This window comes from Eulemur rufifrons, chromosome 4 (genome assembly GCF_041146395.1).
Source record: "Eulemur rufifrons isolate Redbay chromosome 4, OSU_ERuf_1, whole genome shotgun sequence".
Lineage (NCBI taxonomy): Eukaryota > Metazoa > Chordata > Mammalia > Primates > Lemuridae > Eulemur > Eulemur rufifrons.
The window spans coordinates 19,796,898-19,821,493 of NC_090986.1; the positions used below are offsets into that span (position 1 = coordinate 19,796,898).

A 24,596-nucleotide genomic window follows, 5' to 3' on the forward strand; every position below is an offset into this window, starting at 1 on the left:
AATATGACAAATTCATCAAATCAGCATTTATAGAAAACAGAGAATTTACAAGATATAACTTCATAGAGTTAAAAAAATAAAGGACTTTAGACAACCTACGGAATGGACAGGAGGCTCACCTGTCCGAAGAAGGCTACCCGGAAGTAGGTCCCTAGGAGCCTGCGGCCCGAGTGCATGACCTCGGTCACTTTGCTATAGGCCCGGTGCAGCGTGTCATACAGATGGGCTAGCCTCTGGAAAACAGAACAAAACCCATTTCCTTCCCACTTGCAACTAGCAGAATCAATTTTAAAGTAACAATTATATGTGATAACGGAGGTGAAAATTCCTTGAACTTGAGTAAAAAAAATAAGAATATATCATGACTGCACAACTTGTAGTGATCATTTACGAATGGTAATGTTTCTTACCCAAAGGGCCAACCTGCATGTGAAGCTCCATCAAGTTTCCACATTAGAGTAAGCAAATTCTGTTTTCAAGTTACTGTGAGATGTTGGGGATGGTTCTCTGATGCCATTTTTATTAGTCTTTGCTTTCATTACTCTGTTTGATAGCCAAGAGACACTGGACCAACTCCCAAACCCAGGAAGAACGGAAGTGACACCATTTTCCCCATGCAGGTGGAACAAGGAAGAGTTCTGAGGAAAAGGGCGCCTGGTGATCAGAAAACTCTGTTCATGGCAGCCTTTTAAAAGTGGAGTGTCAGGGTGATGATCCTTGTAGTTTGAGATGTGGGTGTCTGCACAGAGGTGGGGCCCAGGTATGTGTGATGCCTGATGACTCTTTGGAGGTGGTGCCTGGTGACCACCTTCAGCGTAACATGGAGGGTCAGAGACCACAAACTCATCACTGACCCGTGGCCTGCTGGCTCTCTTGGCATATAAGCAGGTCTGGGGATAAGTCACACCTTTGTGCTCTCAAATAGGAAAAACAAAAAGCCACTCGGATACCTCAAAATCTCTCCGCTTCTCATAAATGGGGATGATGAGTTTATAGATGTCAGCGATCAGCTCATAGCGCTCAGCTTTCCAGAGCCCATCTGCACACTGCTCCAGCAGCTCCATCAGCACGTCCTGGGCAAAGAGGAGGGCAGGGAAGAGTGTTATGGGAACACAGCATGGTACTCCTTGCAGAATACATAACTGCTAAGACTGCGAGGAGGAATATTTCTGCTAGGAGAAGGATGAAAGACTATCCTTCTCCATTGAATTGCCTTTGAACCATTGTCAAATTAACCAACCATATGTGTGTGGGTCTTTTTCTGGACTCTACATTTTGTTCCACTGATATATGTATCTATCCTTATGCCAACACCACAAGGATATTTTTGATGCTATTGTAAATAGTACTGTTTTTAAAATTCTGATGATCTTTTTTTTTCAATGAAAGTACTTTGTTTGAGTAAGATTAAATGTCATCTAGCATATTTGTTTCCAGGAATTATAAAAAACAATCATTAACTATATAATGAAATCATAGTATCTCTAAATGAGAAGATTGATTTTTGTATACTAATCTGACCTTGCTAAATTGAATTATCAGTTTTAGTAGCTTCTTTTGTAAATTCTTTGGTGTTTCCATCTGTCACATAAGACAACTATGCCTTGTGTGAATACAAAAAGTTGTATTTCTTTTTCTTGCCCTACTGCATTGGCTAGAACCCCCAGCAGGATGTTGAATAAAGTGATGAAAGCGGATATTCTTGTCTTGTTCCCAGTTTTAGGGGGAAAGCATTCAGTCTTGCACCATTAAGTGTGATGATAGCTGTAATTTTTTTGTTGATAGTCTTTTTTTTTTTTTTGAGGTTAAAGAAGTTTCTTTCTATTCAGTTTTTTTTTTTAAATCATGAATGGATATTTAATTGTGTCAAATGCTTTTTCTGCATCTTCTGACATGATCATATGGTTTTTCCTATTTATTCTATTGATAAAGTGAATTACTTTGGTTTTCAAATGTTGAACCCACCATGACAATAAACCTCCTGGAATAAATCTCACTTGGTCATTTCTCTTTTTTATATATTGCTAGATTCAATTTGCAAATATTTGGTTAAGGGTTTTATAGCTGCTTTTTAAACATGTTTGTATCCTCCATAATACTATAAATGAAGGGCAAGCCCTGTGTTTTTCATTACTGGCCTAATGTTTCATTACAGGCCTAAGTTTATAGATGCAAAGAAAATAAACACTTTTAAAGCAGTTGTAAATCCATTTATCAGAAAATACTATCTAAGCAAGACCATTTAACTCCTATGTCATATTTACAGCATACAGATCATAAAACTGCCATTGGGTACCAGTGCTTATAAAAAGGTACACGAGTTTTTTCATGCTTTTATTGTAGGCCTCATTAAGTACAAACACCAAAGCCAGACATGTGTAGTAACCACTATGATAGCCATAGTCAAAGAAGAATCAGAAAAGGTTCTAACACCATCTCTTTTCTTTTGCATTTGTATTACAAAGATGTACATCTTTCTTAGTTGTGTCTCAAATCTTTCCCAATGGACAATCGATCCATGCTAAGCACGACAAAATTTTATAATGCCTTTCATGCTCCTCTGGTTATAAAAAGCTAAAGAAAAGTATGAGAATAAAACTTGTACAATGTCTACATCAATATACTTATCTTTCCATATTTGTAAAAATGGGGACTGTATCATGGGTGGAACCTCATAGGTGTCTGTGAGCATCAAATAAAACTTTACCCATCAAAATGTGCTGAAAACTGTAAATTCTCCAATGGCAATTCACAGGCCAATTAAACAAACCTGTCTTGTTACAACCATCACTTTCTACTTTGTATCCATTAAAAAAAACCCTTACTTCTACTGTGCCACATAATGTACCACAGTGTCTGCCCCCTGTCCGGCAGGAAGACAGACCCGTGGAGAGGTAATACGAGATGGCGGTGGGTGCACCCACAATGCACTGTGAAGGACTAGGGTGCTGAGAGGGGCAGCATCTGCCCAGCAGTGAGGGGAAGGGCAGCGTGGAAAGCTGGACAAAATGGTGGCGGACTGTCTAAAAGGAGGATCAGGAGTTAGTGAGGAGAAGCTGAAGGTGGCAGTGGGAACAGGATGACCCAGAAGAGAGAGTACAGGTGGCAGGAGCAGCCTGGGTGAAGGCAGGGCGTGAGGGATTTGCAAGTAGTTTGAGGGGCTGTAGTATAAAATCTGAGGCCGGGAGGTGAGAAGGAGTAAGCATACATTGAACTGGCACACTCAGAGCTTTCTGTGTCAAAAGTAAATTACTAATTAAATGTAGATAATTTTACAGGACATGAAACACATGTGGCCATACCTCAACTACCACAATGGACAATGAAGTATTATACCAGGAAGATGTTATTAATGATTTTCAAATAATGGTCTGTGTGTCCGAGTAAGGTACATATGTACAGCAGCCTTTCAGGTATATTTTAAACGGCTCTAGATTTACTTCATAAATATATACCAAATAGAATTTACAGATAGACTCCTGGTCAGATTTTTTTTTTTTATCAACAATAGAAATTTCTCACTTCAGAAATTCTTAACTGACAGAAAAATTTGACTATGTACTATTTTTACTCTTGTTTAGTCAAACTAGAAACAGGTAGAAATTTTAATAACAATGAAACCTAAATTCAACTGGCATATTAGTATTGATATATGATATATATAATACACATGATATGATATAGATAATTGAGTTCCTTATGGGCAAACCTAGTATATTTGGTACAAAAAGATGAAGTTCAACCAGGGATATTTCACAGAATGGATGGGGAATGAGTAAATTTGATAAAGTGAATAGAATTGAGTAAATATGAAATAAGTAACACAATTTGATCATTATCAATAATTAGAAAATTTAACATGTCATCAACTTTTATACTCTACTTAACATCTTCTTTTCTGATTCCGAAGGCACTCAGAATCTGTACTTACTTGTCCAAATATCACTTACTATTGTAAAGAATTACCTACTTATTATAGTATGTAATACATACTATAAAAAGGAGAGTTAGTATAGATTTTACCCAATAAAAAACTGAAAATGGCTTTTACATAAAAAAAGGTAAGTCCTTCTCTCATAAAAATAGAGTGTGGACTACCAACATCAAAGTTTAATTTGGTAAGGTAAATTATTCAAACTAAGGTCAAGTCCATACCCAGACCTTTACAGCTGCATCGAGTAACAAATCTTTGAATAGAAATAACCAATAATCATAGACAGTTAAGTTTGAGAGACCACATGTCAACATAAAATTTTACAGTCATAAAACTAAGACACAGTAACTAAACACTGGAGGATATATGAATAATATTCTCAGTGAAATTCTACTTATTCATTTACTTTGAATTCTCAGCAATCACTGCATCTGAAAACCAAAACAAATCCAGACAATGGCCAGACAGTAACCTTAGAACAAGGTCATACAGCATGCCTGATGGTTTTACTACCTCGTTTAAAATTTAAATGCCAAGGTATCTTTTTCTAAATTATTGACATATTCAGAGAACTGTAAGTAATAACTAGTAGGGAAAAAAACCCTCAATGAACTCTATGCATCCGGAAAGTATGCATTTTATGATATTTGACTAGACTGAAAAAGATCTCAGTACACCAAGTTCTTAAGCCAACAAGGAAGCTTTTAAAAATGCAATTAGCCAGGCCCATTTTAAAGTGTGCCACAGTGATGCAATCAAAGGCACCAAGCATCTGTCTGTGGAAATAGCACACCAACGTTGTGTAGATGCACGCACAAAAACGCCTGCATAAGCCTGTTTGTGCAGTATTATTAAAACTTTTTGCATTTAGATGCCATTTACTCCATCTCAGGATTGATTAATTTAATTAGCCTTACCTATGAAGCTAGATGTTGTCTCTATTATCTACCATTTGGGAAAAACTGTAAACATGTGAGCTGGCATGAGAATGCAATGGCATTCTAGCACAGCATAATTCACATTTCTACCATATCATCATTTCTCCAGATACAGATGAGGACCACTTGCATCAGAATAATCACTTGGGATGACTAAAATACAGATTCCTGGGCTCCATACCCACCCAATTGAATCTGGGGATGGAGGGGGGGGGGGTCAGAATGAGAATCTATATTTGTAACAAGGATCCAAGTAATTCCTAAGCACCCTAAAGTCTGAGGGCTGCTACACTGGGTGAAACTCTGAGGCAGGGACCCCACTTACATATCCCGGAGCTAGCACTCGGCACACAGCTAGTTTACGGAATGAAACAATGTACGTCAATGTAGAAATTTCCAGGTCACAAAGAACTCAGACAACTTCCAATTCGGATTCTTTGGGACTGCAGTTTGGGTGTTTCCCCTCACAGGGAAGTAGGCATCGGCAGTACAGTGTGCTATGCCAGGGACCGCATCTCGTTTACCCTGGTATCCCCACACCTAGCTCAGTGCCAATGACAGCACATCCTTGCAAAACAAAGCACGGTGATATGTGGTGGCATCAGGCAAGGGCAGAGCAGTCACACAAGTTCCACCAGCCGAGTTCCCTACTCACTGTGACTACCACTGTGAATCGTTATACTAGCGGGGACACGCTTTGAAACTTCCATGGTTCCAAGAGCTTTGTCAGTCAAGGAAAAGTAGATGGTAAGATGGCTCTACAGGGCTACAATCCCCACGCTTGGATGAGGACTGAACAGTAATCACAGACTGTGTTTTGCTGATACTGCCATCTCCTGGGACGTAAACATTTTATGTTTGTTACTGGTGGGTATTTGCGAATAGAAACAATTTTGGCTCAGAGAAGCCAGAGACTTGCCTTGATAAGTTAATACAATGTTTATTATACCCAATGGAGATTCTGCAATGGCAATAAAACAACAGTTTCCTGCACTAAATATAGCCAATTCTTGTTATATGAGGTAGTTATGTTCTATAAAGTCACCATGAATTAGTGAATACCAGCCTATTTTCTGGGGAAAATACAGGGTTAAGTTCCTGCAAGCCTCTGGTTACAATATTTTCCTCAAGAGATCAATACATAAGCCTGTTTTATGTGTTTCTGTTTAAAGATACCTAATTTAATATATATTGCTGATTCATTAATATCAAATTCATGGCCAACCATACTAGAAGTTACGCCTGAGTACAGCTTATATCACACATGTACACAACATTACAGCCTTCTTGTGCTGAGAACCCTAGACCTGTGGTTCCCAACCCCCAGGCCGCAGAATGTTCCGGAGAGCTCCAGTGCCCACCTCCCCACCCTATCCTGTCTGTGGAAAAATTATCTTCCATGAAACTTGGAGGGGTGGTGCCACACGGCGGGAGGTGAGCAGCAGCCAAGTGAGCAAAGCTTCATCTGTATTTACAGCTGCTCCCCATCTGGAAAACTTGTCTTCCATGAAACTGGTCCCTGGTGCCAAAAAGGTTGGGGATGCTGCCCTAGATAGCACTTTAGCACTACGCTTGGGACCATTTTCAATAGCAAAATCACCAACAAAAATCCACAAAAATGTGAAAAACATGGCATTAAATAGACCGTGAAAAGAACACATGTTCACAGTACGAGAGCTGCAATAAGAAGGCAGAGTGTTACCTTGTTCAACCTCAGCAGGAAATATGTGTGCTAAGTGGCTCAAATTATTTGCTGTTGTGAGCATATCCCTGAACACCACAAAAGCACCCTGAGTATTGATTTTGGGGTTATAAAGAAATGTTAGCAGGTAGGCAGATTATGAGGATCAACTGGGTTTTCCACGTCCCCCTCTGGAGTCCCTCTGGGCCCTGTTCTCCCAGCTCTGTGCTCAGGACTGTGGCCTGCACGAAGGCTCCCCGCGCTCTGGCTCCGGCTCCGGCTGAGGGAGGCCCAGCAGGTGGGAGGGCAGAAGGAGAGTGGGGTGGCTGGTTACTCCCTACCTCCCTGCCAGGGTGTCCTGAGGAGTCCTCTACTGGAGCCCACAGCTCCGGTCAGGCGGCCCCTCTGTGCAGTTTCTCCCTCTCTCCCTTCACCCCTCAGGTTAAGGGGGGGGGAAACCAGCTGGTGCTAACCTCAGGGGGACTGCAACATCCTTTGCTGGCTTCCCTAAATCCTCTCGGAACTTTTAATAACAGACTCTTTATTAGACTTTCTTCAATTTCCCAAGCATGCCACCTACACCCTTCCAGGCCCCTGGTCCTGTATCAGTTAACGAGGGAGGGATCTCAAAACTGCACCCTCGGAACTGGGAACTCAGAATTCTTCAAACTGCACAGGCTCAGACTTGGGAAACAAACTGTAATTATGGAGGTTTCTTTTTATCTAATCAAAAGCAGCTGGGATTCTGCTCTTCAGATCAAGGAAGGTGGAATTGGCGCCAACAAAAATTCATCTGAAGCCTGCTGCTAAGAGAATTGAGTATGTTTAGGTAATGTCCCTTAAAAAATCATTTTAGGAGAGTATCTAAGGCACTGAATTATATCTGATAATGTAGATTAAAAGGGCAATGAATTTTATTAAACTGTGTTATCCACTTATTTCCTGTCAGCTTTTCCCAAAACTCCTTCCTCTCTGGCAAAGACTTTTATCTTTCTTTTACTTGCAACATCCTGGGAGCCACCCACCATCAGCAAAATGTGCATGGTGATTTCTGTTTTCCTGTCTATTAGAAGACATGTTACTCTTTCCACTCCCCGCTAGTTTCAATCTTAATGTGCCGGGCTCGCTGAGGACTTCATAACCCCACTGTGTTATATCCCAGTCATCACAGATCATCATGTACCATGGACCTTGTTAAAGATTTACCAAGTTTATGCTTCAAGGACAGGGTGGCAAATCCATACTCTGAAAGTAGCTTTTAGATAAAGTGATCCTTGTCACAGGCTTAATTATTACTCAGAGGGGTGCCGTTCACACATTTCCCCCACAATGTCTGTACCTGATCTCAATAGGCTCTAGTGACTATTTCAGCCTATTACTTAATCAGATGAGCAAACTTGGGCTTCATTTTATCATCCCTGGGAGTAGGTTATTTGGAAACTGTTTACTTTTAAATCTTTAATTGTTCTTGGCATCACTTCTTTCTTTATCTAATTGCAAACAAAGTGGTACGCTCTGGAGGTCTGATTTGGCACAGAGATGCAAGGGTGGTTTCCACAGGAGACAGTGCAGTCATGCCTCTTCTCAGGGAAGAACTCAGTCAAAATGCACCTTGAAACGAGGAGTTCAAAGCCAAGAGCATGCAGGCCTTGTTCTCTCCATGACAAGTTTCACACTTGAGAGTAAAAAGTGAAAAAATCGCCATCTGTCCAGGCATTTTATGGTGGAGATACAGCGGAAACACTAACACCATGTAACAACCTATTTGCTTCTTTTCTTCCAGGATACTTAGAAAACTTTATGGTGGCTAAAATTATTTTAATATTTAAACATGAAGTACACTCAATATATTATCCTCTTTTCTCATGTTTAGTTTCTAATTTGGAGGGCCATTTGACACTAGACAATGTACAGCAGTGGGTTCTTAAACTTTTTGAACTTAAGATCCCTTTATAGATCTTAAAAATTACTGAGGACCCCAAAGAACTTTCGTTTACATGGATGTTCTCTTTCAATCTTTACAGTGTTAGAAAAGAAAACTGAAAAAAAAATGTAAAAAGATTTACTTTTTCATTAAATTCAAACAATAAACCTATTACACAGTAATTTTTTAACGAGAAGAATAATGGTATTTTCAAAAAGAACAAAAAGAGAGGGAGGGAGGAAGAGTACATTGTTTGATATGTTTAACGTCTGACTTTGTGGGTAAAACCTGGATTCTTATCCCGTCTGTGTTCAATCTGTTTGAGACGTGGGTTGAGGTATACAAAGAAAACTCAGCCTTGCCAGACACAGTTGGAAAAGTAAAGGGCCTCAAAAATGCCCTGAAAGGGTCCCAGGACCACACTTAGAGAACTGCTGATTTGCGGACTGGTTAATGTCACGGAGGATTCAAGGGCCCTCCTGACTGGCATGAACACGGCTGACAGCCATACTGTTAACTGCGTGCCAGCCCCCCACTGCCCTGCGGCACAAGGTAAACCAACATAGGAGCAGAAGGTAGTCACTCCTCCTCTGCAGTTCCTTCCCTCCACGTGAAGACTTGGACAACTTCATTTTTCCTTAAAAGATGAGCAGAATTAAAGAGCTTTCCCTTGACCATTTCGTTCTGCCCTGGGCCTGCAGAGCCCTGCTGGCAGAAATTCACGGGAAAGGAAAATAGTGAGTGCGAGCAGAAAACCGGCATCTATTCACATTCCTACCTTTATTTCAAAACTCTCCAGTTACAGATAAGTGGCCTCAAGGCTATCTTGTTTTGGCAAGAAATCTGCAGAAATTGTTACAATGATCTCCATGGCAGGTGGGAGAGGGTGGTCTATTTCCTAAGGCCCTCAGGATCCGGCCACAGCACACAAGCAGAGACAGGGACCGTGGCCCTAAACAAGGGCCGCCCTGGCCACGAGCCCAGTCTGAACTCTCATAGCTTTGAGTGTAGTTCCAGGGGAGATGACTAGTGTTGGAGGCAGTAGATTAAAACAGCCATAAAACTCAGGAGCCAGAGAACTTAATTGCTAGAAAGAATGAGAAACTTTTTGGTGAATACATTGGACCTGTTGCTAGAAGTGCTTAAGCAGTCAGCCTCACTTCACTGTGATTCAGCCCCTCCCACCCTCTTTCCAGAGAAAAGGAGGCATTCCTAGAAAGGGAGAATGGCAGGAGCTCCTGCTGCTCTGTTCTGGAGCTCAGTGTGCTAGTGGCAGGGAGACAAGCCTGGTGTGACAGGGGGCAAGGGGGGCAGCGGAGCAGGCTCCCAGAAACCCGAGTCCTTGAACACTCACCTGAGTGAGAGCACTCACCTCGTTGAAATGGACATCCTGCATCCCGACGTCTTCCATCATGGAGGCCTCCTCGTCTATGTTCGGGGTGATGACCCTGAAGGCTGTACATCCCTGTCTACACATGCCTAGGAATTGAGGGAGCAGCGGAGAGAGCCAGAGTTAGGGACCTGCACGTGGGTGAATCTTGTGGGTTCTTCCCGCCCTGTGTGTGCCTGTGTTGAATGAAATAACTGACTTTGAGATCTCTCAGGTGTCAGGCCAGCATTCACATGGGCACCTGGGGACCACATGTGCTTTTCTTCATTCACTTCCCCATATGGAATTCTCACCTCCTGGACTGTCTTTTTTGTCCCTTTATTTTTAACCCCCCTTTATTAAAATGTATACAATCTTTAAATAAACTGTATATAAACTGAGAAATAGGTATTCAGTCAAATGAACAGCAAAATATTAATAGCAAATAAATGAAAATTTGATTTGGTTAAGATGGCTCATGCTCAGATACCAAGAAATATTAAGAAGCCAAAGCCCACAAAAGAGAAATGTATGACTCAAAAATAACTGTTTCCTTCAAACTATCATCTCACCCACTCTGGCCAGGGGAAAACACGTAACTCAGATTAGAACGTCCCTTCCCCCTGCCTGAGGCAGTCTGCAAAACCCAGCTGTAACTCAACAGTGGCCACGATGAGCAGACAGGCTGCTTTAACTTGTCCCCACACCGGCCACCTCGGGGTGAGGAGGGGCCTTTTTCTCCGTGTAACTGAGGAGCTGGACCAACAGAAAACACATATGCTGCAGGGGCTCAGGGACTCTGATTCTCTAAGGGGCACTGGTGTACGCGTGGAGGTGAGAATCGATGTCTGGGATATGGATAAATTCCTTAAGCAATGACAGCCTGTTTGGGGCCTTTACTCATCTTGGCGTCATTGGGCAACAGCTTAAAGTCAGTTGGACAATGTCAGCTGTGCAAAAGGCTCATGTGAAGGACTGGAAACGTTCTGCTACTCTATCACAAGATGCCTGTCCACAATAAAACAAAACAGAAGTCAAAACTTGAACCGAGACCTCCCATATCTAGGGAAAAGGAGGAACACAGAGTATTTTAAAATCAAGGCTTGAAAAGGTTGATCCTAGAGTCCGAGATTTTTCTGGTGCACACGGATCCAGGTTTCCATGCCATTCATGGGTTACCTAGAATCTCTGTCACTATCTCTGTCACTATCCCAGTTTAGCTTTGCTTTTATTTTTTTATATGGAAACAAGAGTCCTTAATGAAAAGCATTAATTTAGGAGCTTGAGGATACATTAACATATAAAAAATAAAACGGAAAAAACCAACCACCCATGCTTTAGGCTACCATATAACTCAGCTCCAATGCAATAATGAAAATGGTGGCCAAAGTGCCTTCCTCTCATGCCCACAGGAACAGATGGCCAGCCCACCGGAGAGCCCAGGAGAAGGGAGGGAAGGAAAGTGAAGTCTGTCCATGCAAAGTTGAAAGGGAAAATCCCCACACCACTGAACGGCATGTGACAGAGCAGGAGGGGCCCCTGGGGGCCGGGCTGACCCTCAGGCTCACCTCCCCGGCTCCTCCTCTGGCAGGTGCCATGGCTGCAGGGGAAGAGGGGCGGCCCCCGCCGAGGCGCTACATCTGCTTCTAAACGTGAGGAAACGTACCACCTGATGAACAGTCTCACGGCAAACAGCACTGGTGTTAAGTGAACACGGAGCCCTTCTTCTGGGCTCTGAGATTCCATTCCAAATAGCCAGCTATACCGGAAATATACATTTTGTGGCCTCAGCGTCTATGGTTTTATACAATTTCTCACTTTGTAAATATACTCCTCATCAGCCCACATCTGGTGCTCTCTAGTATTACATGTGCAGATGACTACCATTTCTAAGAATCTCAAGATTCCCAAAACAAATGCCACCACTGGGGGCTGTGCTGATTTTGAAATGGAAATGAGCACCAGTATTTAACTGAAAGGAACCCGTGGAAGAGTTCAGGGCCTGCTAATCTGGGAACAACTGGGTATGCACAGATGAGCATCCCTGGCCCCCTCTCCCTCCACTGGGAGGCGAGGTTTCCACCAGCAAGGCTGCCCTCTCACACAACAAAGCCAGCTGGGCTGCATTCTGGAAAATGCTGTCTGATAATCTCCCATTACAACTTTTTGATTGGAAATATTGGTAATCGTTCCAGTGGGAACTGTCTTAAGAGAAAATAAAATCTTTTAAGCTCTAGATTGGCCAGTCAGGGACACGCAGATGCAAAGCTCACTAACTAGTTTTTATAGGATGGAAACATTAAAAGAGCTTCCAAGACAACATACCATCTACTTTTCTCTTTAGTACTGGCATTTCTGCTGTGCCTACCAACTCAAGCAAATGTCATGTCAGGGAATAAAACAATGAACATCACAAACACACAACCCCCACCCCCCACCCCCAGCTTCGAATCTTCCTGAATGGCTCTCACTTGTCTCTGCTGCTTTGTATAGTTTTATACTCGTTTGACAAAACACAGGATAATTCCTTACCTTTCCGTGTGAGATATTCTGCCACCAGGGCTGTTACGTGAACATAGCACATTGCTGCCTATAACAAAAGACACATGCCTCAGAATCACCATTTACAAGAGTACATCGTCATGTTCACAGAGATCTACTGAATGCATGTACTTATATCAGATCTCGGGGAACCAACTAGTATTTCTATAGGTGATATGTTATCTTCTGAAAAAAAGTGGAACCACTCACATAAACTAAAAATTTGGAATGAATTGGGAATTGAGACAAACGGCAGTAAATTTGCTAAGGCTTGTTTCTATGTAGAATTATTACATTTTAATGTAAATAATAAAACGGCATTTTTTTCTAATGTTAATATTCCTAATATGTCTGTATCATTTTTCTTAAAGCAAAGAAAGGGCCATTTGAAGAGAAAGCACATTCCTCCTTAGATCCTGAGAGAATGGCTCAAATTTCACATGCTAATGTATTTTTCTCTTGACTTAAAAAAAGAGCAAGCTGTAATTTTTTCCAAACATAGAATTCTAAATAAAAATCCTAATTCGATCTTAAATGGGTAACGTTACAAATATGTTAAAATGAAAGAAAGAATAAAAACTAAATTATTGTCACCAAGTTGCCATGGTATTATAAAAATCAAAGATAGTTGTTGGAAGTAAACCCCCTGCAAGGTTCTAATGCGTAAGACCATGTTCCTGCCAGCTGGGTGGCCACCACCACGTGGTACCCTCATCCAGGGCCTCGCCCCTAGCTAGCCACACACCAGCAAAGGCTGCTCGATGTGCACGTGTGGCAGCATAGCATGCACTCTGAGCCGTGCAGAGAAAAGTCTGTTAGGGAATTAGAATCATGCTGCTGCCTGATCTGTAGAGGCAGGGAATTCGCTCCTCCCATCATATAACCCTCCCCACAGTGCACGTCAGGAGGGTGTGCACACACAGCCAGGCAAATACGTGACAGTTCACTGAGCAACTACACAAAACCAGATGTGGCTGGGCAATAAGAAATCTCGTAAATTAGCTGCTTTAGTCCCTTATTTACAGGGTGTACTGGGTTGGATAGCATCCCCCCCAAATTCATATCCTTCCTGGAACCTCAGAATGTGATGTTATTTGGAAATAGCGTTGTGGTAGATGTAATTAGTTAAGATGAGGTCATATTGGTGTACAGTGGGCCCTAAATTCAATATGACTGGTGTCATAAGAAGAGGAAAAGAGACACAGGGACACAGGCTCATGGGAGAGAATGCCATGTGACCATGGAGGCAGAGACTGGAGTGACTTGTCTACAAGCCAAGGAACATCAACGATTGCTGGCAACATGAGGTCTCAAGAGACAGGCGTGGAACAGATGCTCCCTCAGAACATTCAGAGAGAGAGTGTGGCCCTGGTGACATCTTGATTTAGGACTTCCAGCCTCCAGAACTGTGAGAGAATAAATTTCTTTTGTTATAATCCATGCAGTTTTTGGCACTTTGTTATGGCAGCCACATGAAACTAACACACGGAGAAAACAACTGAAACAGCTGAAGCTCAGTGAGTTCTTTTTTTTTTTTTTTTTTTTTTTTTTTTAAAGAGACCTGGAGGCCGAGCATGGTGGCTCATGCCTTTAACTCCAGCACTTTGGCAATGAGCTATGATTGTGGGGAGGACGGAGCACGACCATGTCTCTAATAAAAAGAAATAACAAATAAATAAGTAAATAAATGAATGAATGAAACATGGGCCACACAGATCATTAAAAAAAAAATCTTAAATTCTGAGAATGATAGAAAAATTACTACTAACTACTACCACCACTGCTTAGTAATTCCTTTTTGTTATGGCTAAGGTGTAGTTTATATTACATTTATGGTGAAACAATTGTCATGTTATGTGTACTTTTTAGCACACTAGACTTCTTGAAATGTAAATATGTAAAAAAAAAAAAAGATAATTTTTTCAGACTTAGAACATAATTTAAACAGCTACAGAAGTTTCAAAGTCAAAGCTCGCTTGCTTTAGTAATACTGTTGATCCTAACAGTACTGGTTACCTAAATGCCTCAGGTATAGACCCTGATGTTCTCACAGGAACACAGAACCTGCCCTATAGCCTACGGTTTTCTTTAATTTCCCATTTTATAGATGATGTCATCCAGGCATAGAGGGGTTAAAAAACAGGCTGAATGTCACAGTCAGTAAATATTGGATTTTGGATTCAAAGTCTGTCTCTGGAGTGCACACACCCAACTCCCAGCCACGCAGTATACTTATTGCAACACACCAGCTCTGCACAGATGGGAATGCTCAAATATCTACTGCACCCACAAAAGGAGATGGACTACCTCAAAAAGGGAAAAGTGATGTCCTATCATTGCCTTAATAATAGGAAAAATTAATTTTACTATAAAATAGCTAAATTTTAGAACTACAGAAGAGTTTTGATGCAGAATTTGATGTGTATTTCAATTAGCAGGCAACTATATGAATATGTATATTTTTAAGAGCTTTCAAACAACACTCTTCTGCAATGAAAATAATCCCTTACAATTTGTTTTAAATTATCGAAATGCTCAGATAATTATGAGGTCACCCTAAGCCTAATACTGTTTAAAGTACTGCCTATTTTTAATTGCCTGCTTTTGATGGAGGGGACAATTTTCCTCAAAATTGGCTTCATTAAGTGAATGGGGCATCACTTTTCTCAAAAACCCAGGTCAAGTGGCTGGCAGAGGTACCTCTGAGAGATCCCCATTTTTGACATGGATCCTGGCCATGCTGTCGAGCCACGTCTTCCTGAGCTCGGGGGTGCTGGCGTAGGACTTGGCTAGACTGTACTGGAGGTCCACCAGCATCTCCGGGTCATTCTCGTGCTCCTTCATCTGAGCGGTGGCCATCAGAACCGTGCGTATCCTTTTGGTCAAGTCCTTCACGTCGGAGGAGAAGCTGGTGTGCTAAAGCAGGGGTGGAACAAGGAAGGACACGTAGCACCATCTGCTTTCGCCTGTCCACACGCACCTCAGAGGACGAGTCTTGGGGTGAAAATGAACATGGGGCCGGGCCACCCACCTTGATGAGCCGGTCACTATTGGCGCAGTTGTTGATAATGGACAGGGACTGCTGGAATCTGGTTCCTCCAATGCCGACGACATCTGCTATCAGCTGGCTGACGGAAATAATGACCTAGGGACACACAAATGTGAGCAAATCAATTCTCCTTCAAATGACTGCCAGGCCGGGTTTCTGTGTCCAGGTAGGAGGTGCCTGAGGACAGGGTGAAGGTGGGATGCTTTGAGCAGGGATCATTCCAGAGTAGGAAATGATGTCAGGGGCATTTTTCCCCCATTTTAAGAATTATTCCAGAAGGTGATTTTGCTACCTGTAAGTATTTCATTTGCAAAGCAAAGTGCTAATGAGGAGAATACAGGAGAATGAGGACCAGCTCAGCTCATACCACTTGGATAGTTACTTATCTATCACCTTCTCTAATAAAACAGAGACTTTATTATTTAGAGCCTCAGTTTTCAGTTTTGAACTTATATGTATTAAACAGGCAATAGGTAGATTTCCCTTTGCATTTTTATCAAAAAATGTGTACATACTGACTACGCAACAGGGGAAATTTCCTTTTTTTGGGTCTATGAATAGAGCTGCCTTTACCCAGTTGCTCGAGCTAAAACAAAAAGGCCATTCTTATTTCCTCCTTTGCCTTCACCGTACCCAGGTATAATCAATCACCAAGTGTTGTCAACTCAATCTCCTCTTCTTTCTAACCTCACCATCCCTGATTCAGGATACCCCTCTCTCTGTCCTAGATCTGACAACGGTTTCTCTAGCTGAAGTCTAGACTCCCCTGATCCATTCTCAACACTGGAGTCCAGGAGATCCTCCAAATACACCATGATTCAGATACACAACGATGTGTCCTCCTCAACATCTTCTCACTCATGTTGTCAACTCCACAATAAGGAACTTCCCCAGCTCCCCAGAGGGGCCCTTCCCATGGTGAATCCATGGCCTGGAACATTTTGCTACTCTGCAACTGCTGACCCCATTCAGCCCTCACGTCCTCTGGGAAGCCACCCTGGTCCCCTGGCCAGGTGCCCCTCCTGGCACACTCAAATTCCTCTACGACAGCACTGGCCACACTGCACAGAGAGACCTCCATGAGGGCCAGGAGAGGGTTCTCTTTTGTTCATTCTTATATCCGTGAATCCTAGCATGTAGTAGTAGCCTGGTTCTTGAAGCAGAGAATTTAGCATGTTTTAACTCTTAAAGGATAGCAGATGTGTTCCGTAGTTAAAAGAAAAGAACCACACTGGTTGGGCTTTTGGTTTCTTACCTGTTTATTATTGTACATTCTCACATAGGCTCTGGTATTTCTTGACTCCATAGAATTTCCAATGCTGATTCAATATTTAAATGTGGATTTACCAACAGAAGTGTACCTTGGGCCCAGATTTTAACAGTATGGAGCATGAAATAAACCAAGCCAGCAAATATAACTGCCCAATTTTCCATCTTGGGGCCAGATCTCACAGTATCTTTATGATGAGGTAAACTGGTAAATGTTCCTGCTAGAACAGGACTCCACAGAGTAAATGTGCATAGGAAAGCTAACACACACGCACTTGCAGATGTGTCCGGACAAAGGACTTCTTTCCGGTGTAGTCAAAGTTGTTCCTCATCAGGAAGTAGAGCAGCTGCGAGGCCTCGGTTCTGATGGAGCTCAGCTTGGAGTTACAGCACTTGAGAATCTCATAGCACAGAGCGGCGCACATGTCCGCTCTCCCTTCGTAGAACGTTGAGGGGAACTAGGTGGGTTGAGAGGAAGCAGATAAAGCACAAAAAGGTCAGTGCTTGGTAACGTGCTCTTCAACTTCAGGTGGAAGGAGAAGCGTGTGGCAATCGCTGATGAAGCAACTTACCTTATAAATTAAGGACCTTAAGGCAGTGAAGACATTTTTTAAAGCCGTTTCTGACTGATGTTTTTGAAGAAAACACAGGTAGACGTCAAAAACTTTTTTCATGAGAGGATTATGTCCATGGTCAGCCAAGAGCTGGTTCTTAAAACACACATTGACGCGTTTGTTAGTAAGACATACCAGACACTCTAGTAGGTTTCACACAATTTTCAGTCTCAAAGATTACATTTTCCAAGTGTTGAGACAAGTCATAGTTTAAACAAACTCTGCTATGAATCTTTTAGGAAAGCACAGAATTCTCTTGCAAAACAAATAAATCTACTATCAATAAATTTATGCTTTGGGGAAAAACTTTCCAGAAAACTGTACTATAGTTTAAAGGACCACTGTTGTTTAGTACTAATTGGGCTTCTATTTATTTAGTTTCACTGTACACAAGCGACCAATACAGAGGTGATGTTTGTGACATCTTAATTCCAACAGATAAATGTCATTACAGGTGTGAGCTAATTATGAGCGGGGGGGGGGGGGGTGCAATACTGAAAGAAACAGGGCCTCTAAAAGGAGGTTTTCCCCCAGGCTTCTCAGGTACTTTGCTAAGCTATGAATAATCAGACAGCTTGGTAACGTGGAGAATGTACAGGCTTTGGTCAGGCACCATTTATCATGTGCACACATTTGCACAGGTAAATTGAGTCTCAGCATTCTCATCTATAAAAAGACAACCCTAAAACTGACCTTGAATGGCTATTGTGAAGACTTGAGGTCAAGTGTAGGAAGTGTCTGATGCATACTTTGGTCTAGCTCGGTAAGCAGCAGCTAGTAGGATTTTAATATTTCATAGATTTTGCTTATCAAACAAAACAAGAGGACCACAATTAACTGTTCCTAATCATTCTTCAAGATTTCCTCACCTCAGTAGAAAATTTACCCTAATTAATCACTTTGGAAGCCTGGCTGGCTAAATCTCCCATCGATTGTAGAATATACACAGTAGCTAGAGGTGCAGCCCAGCAAGAAGCCAGCACGGAGCTTCATGTCTAAACGTGTGTGACACTAATGAGCACTGGCTTCAAATATGGACAAGTCTGTATGAACAAAGGTTTGTGTTTGGGAAGAATATATGTGCGCATTTTGTATAAGTAGGCAAAAGTGACTGTCATAAAAAAATGTCAAGAGGCCAGTATCTCAAACCATCCTTGCAATTTGGACAAATGAACAGGGATAACTTATGTCCACATAATTTTGCTACATAAAAATTATGGCTGGGGCTATAGTTTCAGAGCAAGATTTACCTCATCTTATTGTTGGAGGGAAAGTTTTAGTCAAGGGATACATTTTACTTTTTTAGGTCCAGTGAATTGCAGATGTATCACAGCTGGTGGGACACCTGGAATTCAGTGATCTTTATTTCATGAGATACTGAGGTACCATACTGAATTCCGTCACATAAAAGAGGACCACTTTAATAAGCAGAAAACATGACTAATTAAATCAATATGATACAATTCTCAACTATGAGCAACTGTTCAAAAAAAGAGAGAGAACACCTTTCAGGGAACAAAAACTCAATATTAGTAATTTCTGAAGATCCAGGAACACAGAGGAAAATAAACTTAAACCTCGGGTGCCATAATGAGATATCTGGAACAAAGTAATTTAAGACAGCTAAGTCTTTCCGAGGCATATGGCATTTATTTTTATTTAGAAATTGATTTAAAATAACTTTAAAAAATTCAGCTTGGAGAAGAGTTGTTTCAGTTGCATATGCTCGTCAATCACTAAGATGACCTAGTATGTCTAGTATGACATCTGGTATGTCTTTGCAGCCCAGGGTCATGGCTATGCAAACCAGATCACAAACTCCAACCACTCATGTGCTCCTCACTCTTTTGGTTCCTACTGTACCTGTGGTTCTGTGTTAGTTCTCACTGTGTAGATCAAATAGAAAAAGGTTTTAAACGGAATTGCTAAAAATATATTTTTAGATTAAATTAAATTTGTGAACACATTAAAAATATTATACAATATTTAAAGGCCAGCATTGATTTGGGGCTGTGTTAATAAGAGGCATTATAAAATAGCCACAGAAGAACTGTATTTTTTTGCATGTAACTATCTTAGTTTACAAAACACACCCTTTTATGTATTAAATGGCATAACATATGTGAAAGTGCCCAGCATGGTATTTGGCAACTGATGAGTGCTTGGTAATTTTCTTCTTTCTGTATATGAGAGATCATTTAATTACCTTGATAGTCACTCAGCTCACCTCTCTCTCTCTCTCTCTCTCATACACACATAACACACATACACACACATACACACACACCTGACTCAGTGCAGTACAAGATCTTGGGCAGGCCAGTTGTGTAGTGATCTTGGGCAAATTTCCTACCTTGTCTCAGCCTCAATTTCCTCGTCTGTAATGTGTGAGCTAATCAGATCTACTAGGCAGAGTTGTTATGAAGATTAATGCCTGAGGCACAGAAGGCACTCAATAGATGGCAGGAAGCTAATATAATAATACATAACAACCAGAATCCAGGACTTAAATCTTTCAAACATTTTACCTTATTAAGACATTGATTTCTGGATTGTCTTTGGCAACTTATTAGATGTGGTCAATTAAGAGAGTCAGCAAAGACAGGGCTACATCTGTCAAAGATGATTTCCTTGCACAGAATGATGTCGGCTCACTCAACGTTAGCATGTTTCTGATATGCTTCAACTGATGCCTCAGTTGAGTAAATATCTGCAGAGGAAGATCCCAGTGGCTGCTGTGCCAGTGGACCTCTCACACCTGGGAGTCTAAGCCAGGTAAGCCTGTCCTACCACTGGGCCCAACACCCAGTAATGCCACATTTGCACCCTACATTTGCCCCTTCCCACTCTTTATGGGGGATGCTGAGCTTTAAACACGAAACATTTTTGCACACAGACATACAGACTTTAACAGAGATTGCCTTAGTTCTAAAGCTCAGTCTTCCTTGGGCATTTCAGGGATCAAGGCCCTTTACCATAGGACAGAAAGGAGCGAACACAGGAAAAAGTGCTTGTTGCTAACCTTGAGTTAACACTTGAGCTCCTACTACATAGTAGCTCCAGTCTCAGGATAGATGTTTTTGGATACTTCACATCAACCCATTTGTACTTCCACTTTATTGAGTAGGCATAATTGCCATGTTTTAGGTAAGGAAATCAGCACTACGAGATGTCAAGTAGACACAGCCCAAGGCTAAAAAGATGGCTAATGGTGGAGCTAGAATCTAGAGACCACAGTATCTCCATACACACATTGGCTCCAAGCGTACTAGAGCCTGGTATATACCAGTAATGTGGGAGGCCTTCTCGGGTCATCTCTCCTAAAACTCACAACAGCCCTGAGAGGTAGAACCCATTTTTCCAGCCTTACAGATGAGAAATCTTAGGTGTGCACATACCAACTAATACTAATAATTCTCCCAAAGACACTCAGCTCATAAGTGTCACCATCAGCTTTGAATCAGAAGTCATCAGATGCTCTTTGTTTTTCAGGAGTCAGAACCTACCTGGTGACCAGACATTTGGAGATCTGGGAACCTTGACAAACACTCTGCTTTAATGTTAATCAAGCAATTTAAAGAGACGCTGGGTAAGAACTATAGGCTGTTCAGTAAGAAAACTATCACTATTCTCAGGGTGAGAATATTCCCAGGCTGCACTTGGCTGCATGTGTCCTTAGTTCACACTGTGATGCCACCTCTGCACCTGCTCTGTGGCTCCATAAATTTCCTGCTTTTAAATGCTGAGGCACAGGCAGAGAGTGGAAGAAACTGTTCCAACTGCAGTTCTGAACTTAAGGATTTATGTTTAGCGCTGACACAGGTGTGCATTGCCAAATATTCACATTCAAAACCTTCACTGTCTATTTCTATAAGAATTTTTAACTAAAAATATCCAAAAGAAATACAGGTTCCAAAATCTCTTTTATGGTTATAGTAGAGCCATGGTTCTCAAGCTGTAATGTTCGGGTCTCACACCAAGAGTTTCTGATTCAGTAGGTGTGGGTGGGGCCTAAGAATTTCCATTTCTAACAGCTTCCCAGAGGTTGCAGCTGCTGCTGGCCTGGAGACCATGCTTCTAGAGCCACTGTAGGAAAGGCTCCATGTAATAAGGCACTGCTCTCCTCCACCCCACTCCATACTCATTCTATTAGGGTTTGTAATTTCCTCATCTATCAGCTGGGTTTCTAGTAACGACATTTCACAGGGACATGAGTGGGGTGGTGGCTAAGGAGAATAAAGATATATTAAAATAAAGTGACATAATATCAGGGAAACAATTTTTACCCTTCCATATAAAGAAATGTGCTTTGTGAGTACTGGAGATAAGTAAAACAGAATGACTTTGGTTATATTTCCCAAATATCCTTGCAAATAAACAAACTGTTTCAATACTCATAGCATATTAACACCAATTCAATTTCCCCTTTCTATGCTAGCAATGGAAGTAATCATTTAGCAAGAATGGGAAGTGTTAAGTTCCTAAAAACAAGAGGGTGGCTGAAGAGTCCACCTCCATTTACTTGAATATTACTTGCTAAAACTTACAAACTACACCAAAAAAACCCTTTCATTTTCTATCTCTGAAGAGTTTTTCTCATTTAATTTAGTGACAGATAAACAAAATTTGAACAAGTAAATTTGTTTGTATTTATTGCTTCTCTCTATATAAATATCTAATATTAACTGCTATAACATTTGGATATGTTTAAAGGTATTCAAGGCAGAGATGCCTGATTAGGTTCTTACATTTATCATCCTCAAGGTTCTAGCCAAGAGTTAGCTGCCTCCAGAGACTGTGTTTCCACCATGTCCAAGCATGTGGCACATGATGACCAGTCAAACTTTACCATATTCAAGTAAGTCATTGTGGAATCATTTCTTTAAAGGAATTTAAGGATTAATGGTTTCCTTACAGGGGCAAAAACAGTTGCTGAAGTAAAAATACAACACAGTCAGTTTGTGCTGGTTGAGCTTAATAAGCAGAATGAATTTAAAAGGTAAAAACTCTGCCCATGAGCAGCTGTTCGCTACTAACCTTAAATGCCAGTGTAAACAGGGAGAGAGTGTCCAGAGCCGTAAGGCAAACCTCAGTAGCAATGTTGGCTTCCAGCAATGACTGGTGAAGGACATCTGCGTCCGAGTGGCCATAGCCTGCGTGAATTATAGCACAAGATTACTGCCCTGCGGCTCACACTGCAGGGTGGCAGGATGGGATGGTCACAGTCAACTTTTGATTATTTACAGAAGGCCCACTTTGGAGCCTCACCTGTCTTTTTGGGGGGGATGGGGGGGAGTAGGGGAGTATTAAAAATGTCTCCATTCAATTATAACTCTTTTTCGACTCTGGAAGGGCAATAACAACAGCAAACATTTGTTATGTGCTTGCTGTGTGCCAGCCATGATTCTATGAACTTTACATATATTATCTCATTTAATCCCTCAACAGTCCTATGAAGTCTGTATGTTATTAAACCCTTTTTGCAGATAAGGAAATAGAGGCACAGAAAGGCTAAACAACTCGTCTAAAGTCACACAGGTAGTAAACAGTGGAGCCAGGACTCCCAGCAAGATAGGCATGGGACAATTCAGTGATCTGGTAGGAGTGCTTAGGGAGGCTGAGATCCCAAAGCTTCCTGTGCAGATGCAGGAGGCTGCACAGTGCAGAGTTCAGAAAATTAGCCTGAGATTAGCCTGCTAGTCCCTGAATATAGCTTGCACTTACCAGCTGTGCAACCCTGGGCAAGTTCTCTGGCCTCTTTACACCCCAGTTTCCTCATCTGTAGAATGAGGATAATAACAGTATCTATCTCAAAGGCTTGGGGTGAGGATTAAATTTGTTAATATTTGTGAAGTTCTTGGAATAGTGCCTCGCACATGGTGAGTGCTGGAAAAGGGTTAAGTCAGTAATATCAAGATTTGCATTATCAGCTAGAATCATAAATGATAACCAAGAGTTGACTGCACTGCTAAGAATATTCTACTTGCTTTAATAAAAAGCATAAAAGCCAACATGTCTGAAAGAAATGTTTAGGAAAAGGAAAGGACTTGAAGAATCTGTCATTTAAATTTAATCACACATAATTTAAATACAAACTGAAATCTTCTATATATGGCTGTAAATCAATTTAGTACTAATATAAATGCACTTTGACACACAATTTGAGATATTAAATTATGAAATGGTATGCATTAGCAGAAATACATATAGGAATGCAAAGATGTTACAGTATTGATCTAGAGTACAAAGAAAGATGGCAATATAATAAAACACCATGTAATGTCTTTCTCCAAGGAGCAAAAATAAATCAACACTTATTACTTAAGTAATTTTCCTGATCCTCCAGAGAGGAAGACATTTTGTATACAGATCAAGAAAACGAAGTACAGAAAACCTAGGGAATTTTCTTGAGACCAGTAATGGAGAAAAAAAACTACACTCCAAATTCCTTATCCTGGTCATATGTATCATATTACATATTATCAGGAAAAAGTAAAGAAACTAGCATGACATCATTTTGACTTAAATAGGGTTAGAAATATAGAATGTTTTTTAAAAGGCTACAAAAAAAGCTCATTAACGCTACAGAAGTGCTTTTAAAAATATAATAGTAACACTCTTCTGCGCTTTTATCCAACTTTGCTTTGTTTTTATAACGGTGGTTCTGAGGTTGTATGTTTGTGGGCCGCGTTACTTCCACTCTGCAGCACAGCCAATGTCTGTCTTTAGCGAGGATTGCTAACACACTTGGCAGCACGCTACTTCTATTTCTTTTTATTTGTGCTTTTTGAGGAAGAAATCGCCCAGGGAAAAGAAAGATGCATATGCTGGGGTACTAATATTAATTGTACTGCGTTCAGATAAGCCAAGGCATTACTTCACTCAGTGAGGCTTGGTAAGACACAGAGACAATGAAAGAGGAAAGCAGATTGATGATCATTGTTAAAGTGACCACAACTGTGCTAAGGGGGAAAAAATACAACACCTGCTATCAGACCAACCAAAATCATCACATAGGTCAAAAGGACCCTTACTGAGGGCTGCCATTTGCCCCAAATGAGTTTCAGTCTGGGTTAAATTTTAACAAGGAACTTGCTTTGATTATTTTAGTTTCTTTCTCTGCACAGAACTATCCTTTTCTCTTTCTAGAAAACCTAGTGGTGAAGGGCATCCAGGTGATCATTACAGATGAGACGGCCTGGAGAATTCCCACCGAATTTACCTACTTCTGGCTGAAAGCCTGGAACAATTAAAAACTAGAATTTGGAGATACACTG

At 41.2% G+C, this 24,596-nt stretch overlaps 1 protein-coding gene across 12 annotated transcripts in view; it reads right to left on the reverse strand.

Moving 5' to 3' along the window:
• The window catches only part of DOCK9 (dedicator of cytokinesis 9), a 267,093-nt gene that overhangs the window by 16,064 nt on the left and 226,433 nt on the right, over nucleotides 1-24,596 (reverse strand). For 9 of the 12 annotated variants that reach the window (XM_069467604.1, XM_069467598.1, XM_069467602.1 and 6 more), the window contains exons 39-47: nucleotides 22,357-22,472; nucleotides 17,278-17,415; nucleotides 16,981-17,163; nucleotides 15,419-15,532; nucleotides 15,088-15,303; nucleotides 12,379-12,436; nucleotides 9,850-9,956; nucleotides 951-1,073; nucleotides 120-233 (exon numbers count right to left, since the gene is read on the reverse strand). In XM_069467604.1, coding sequence (XP_069323705.1) covers nucleotides 120-233; nucleotides 951-1,073; nucleotides 9,850-9,956; nucleotides 12,379-12,436; nucleotides 15,088-15,303; nucleotides 15,419-15,532; nucleotides 16,981-17,163; nucleotides 17,278-17,415; nucleotides 22,357-22,472 — 1,169 coding nt within the window. Of the gene's footprint in view, nucleotides 1-119; nucleotides 234-950; nucleotides 1,074-9,849; nucleotides 9,957-11,414; nucleotides 11,493-12,378; nucleotides 12,437-15,087; nucleotides 15,304-15,418; nucleotides 15,533-16,980; nucleotides 17,164-17,277; nucleotides 17,416-22,356; nucleotides 22,473-24,596 lie in introns of all 12 variants that reach the window. The other 3 variants (XM_069467594.1, XM_069467593.1, XM_069467592.1) reach the window with 1 other exon arrangement.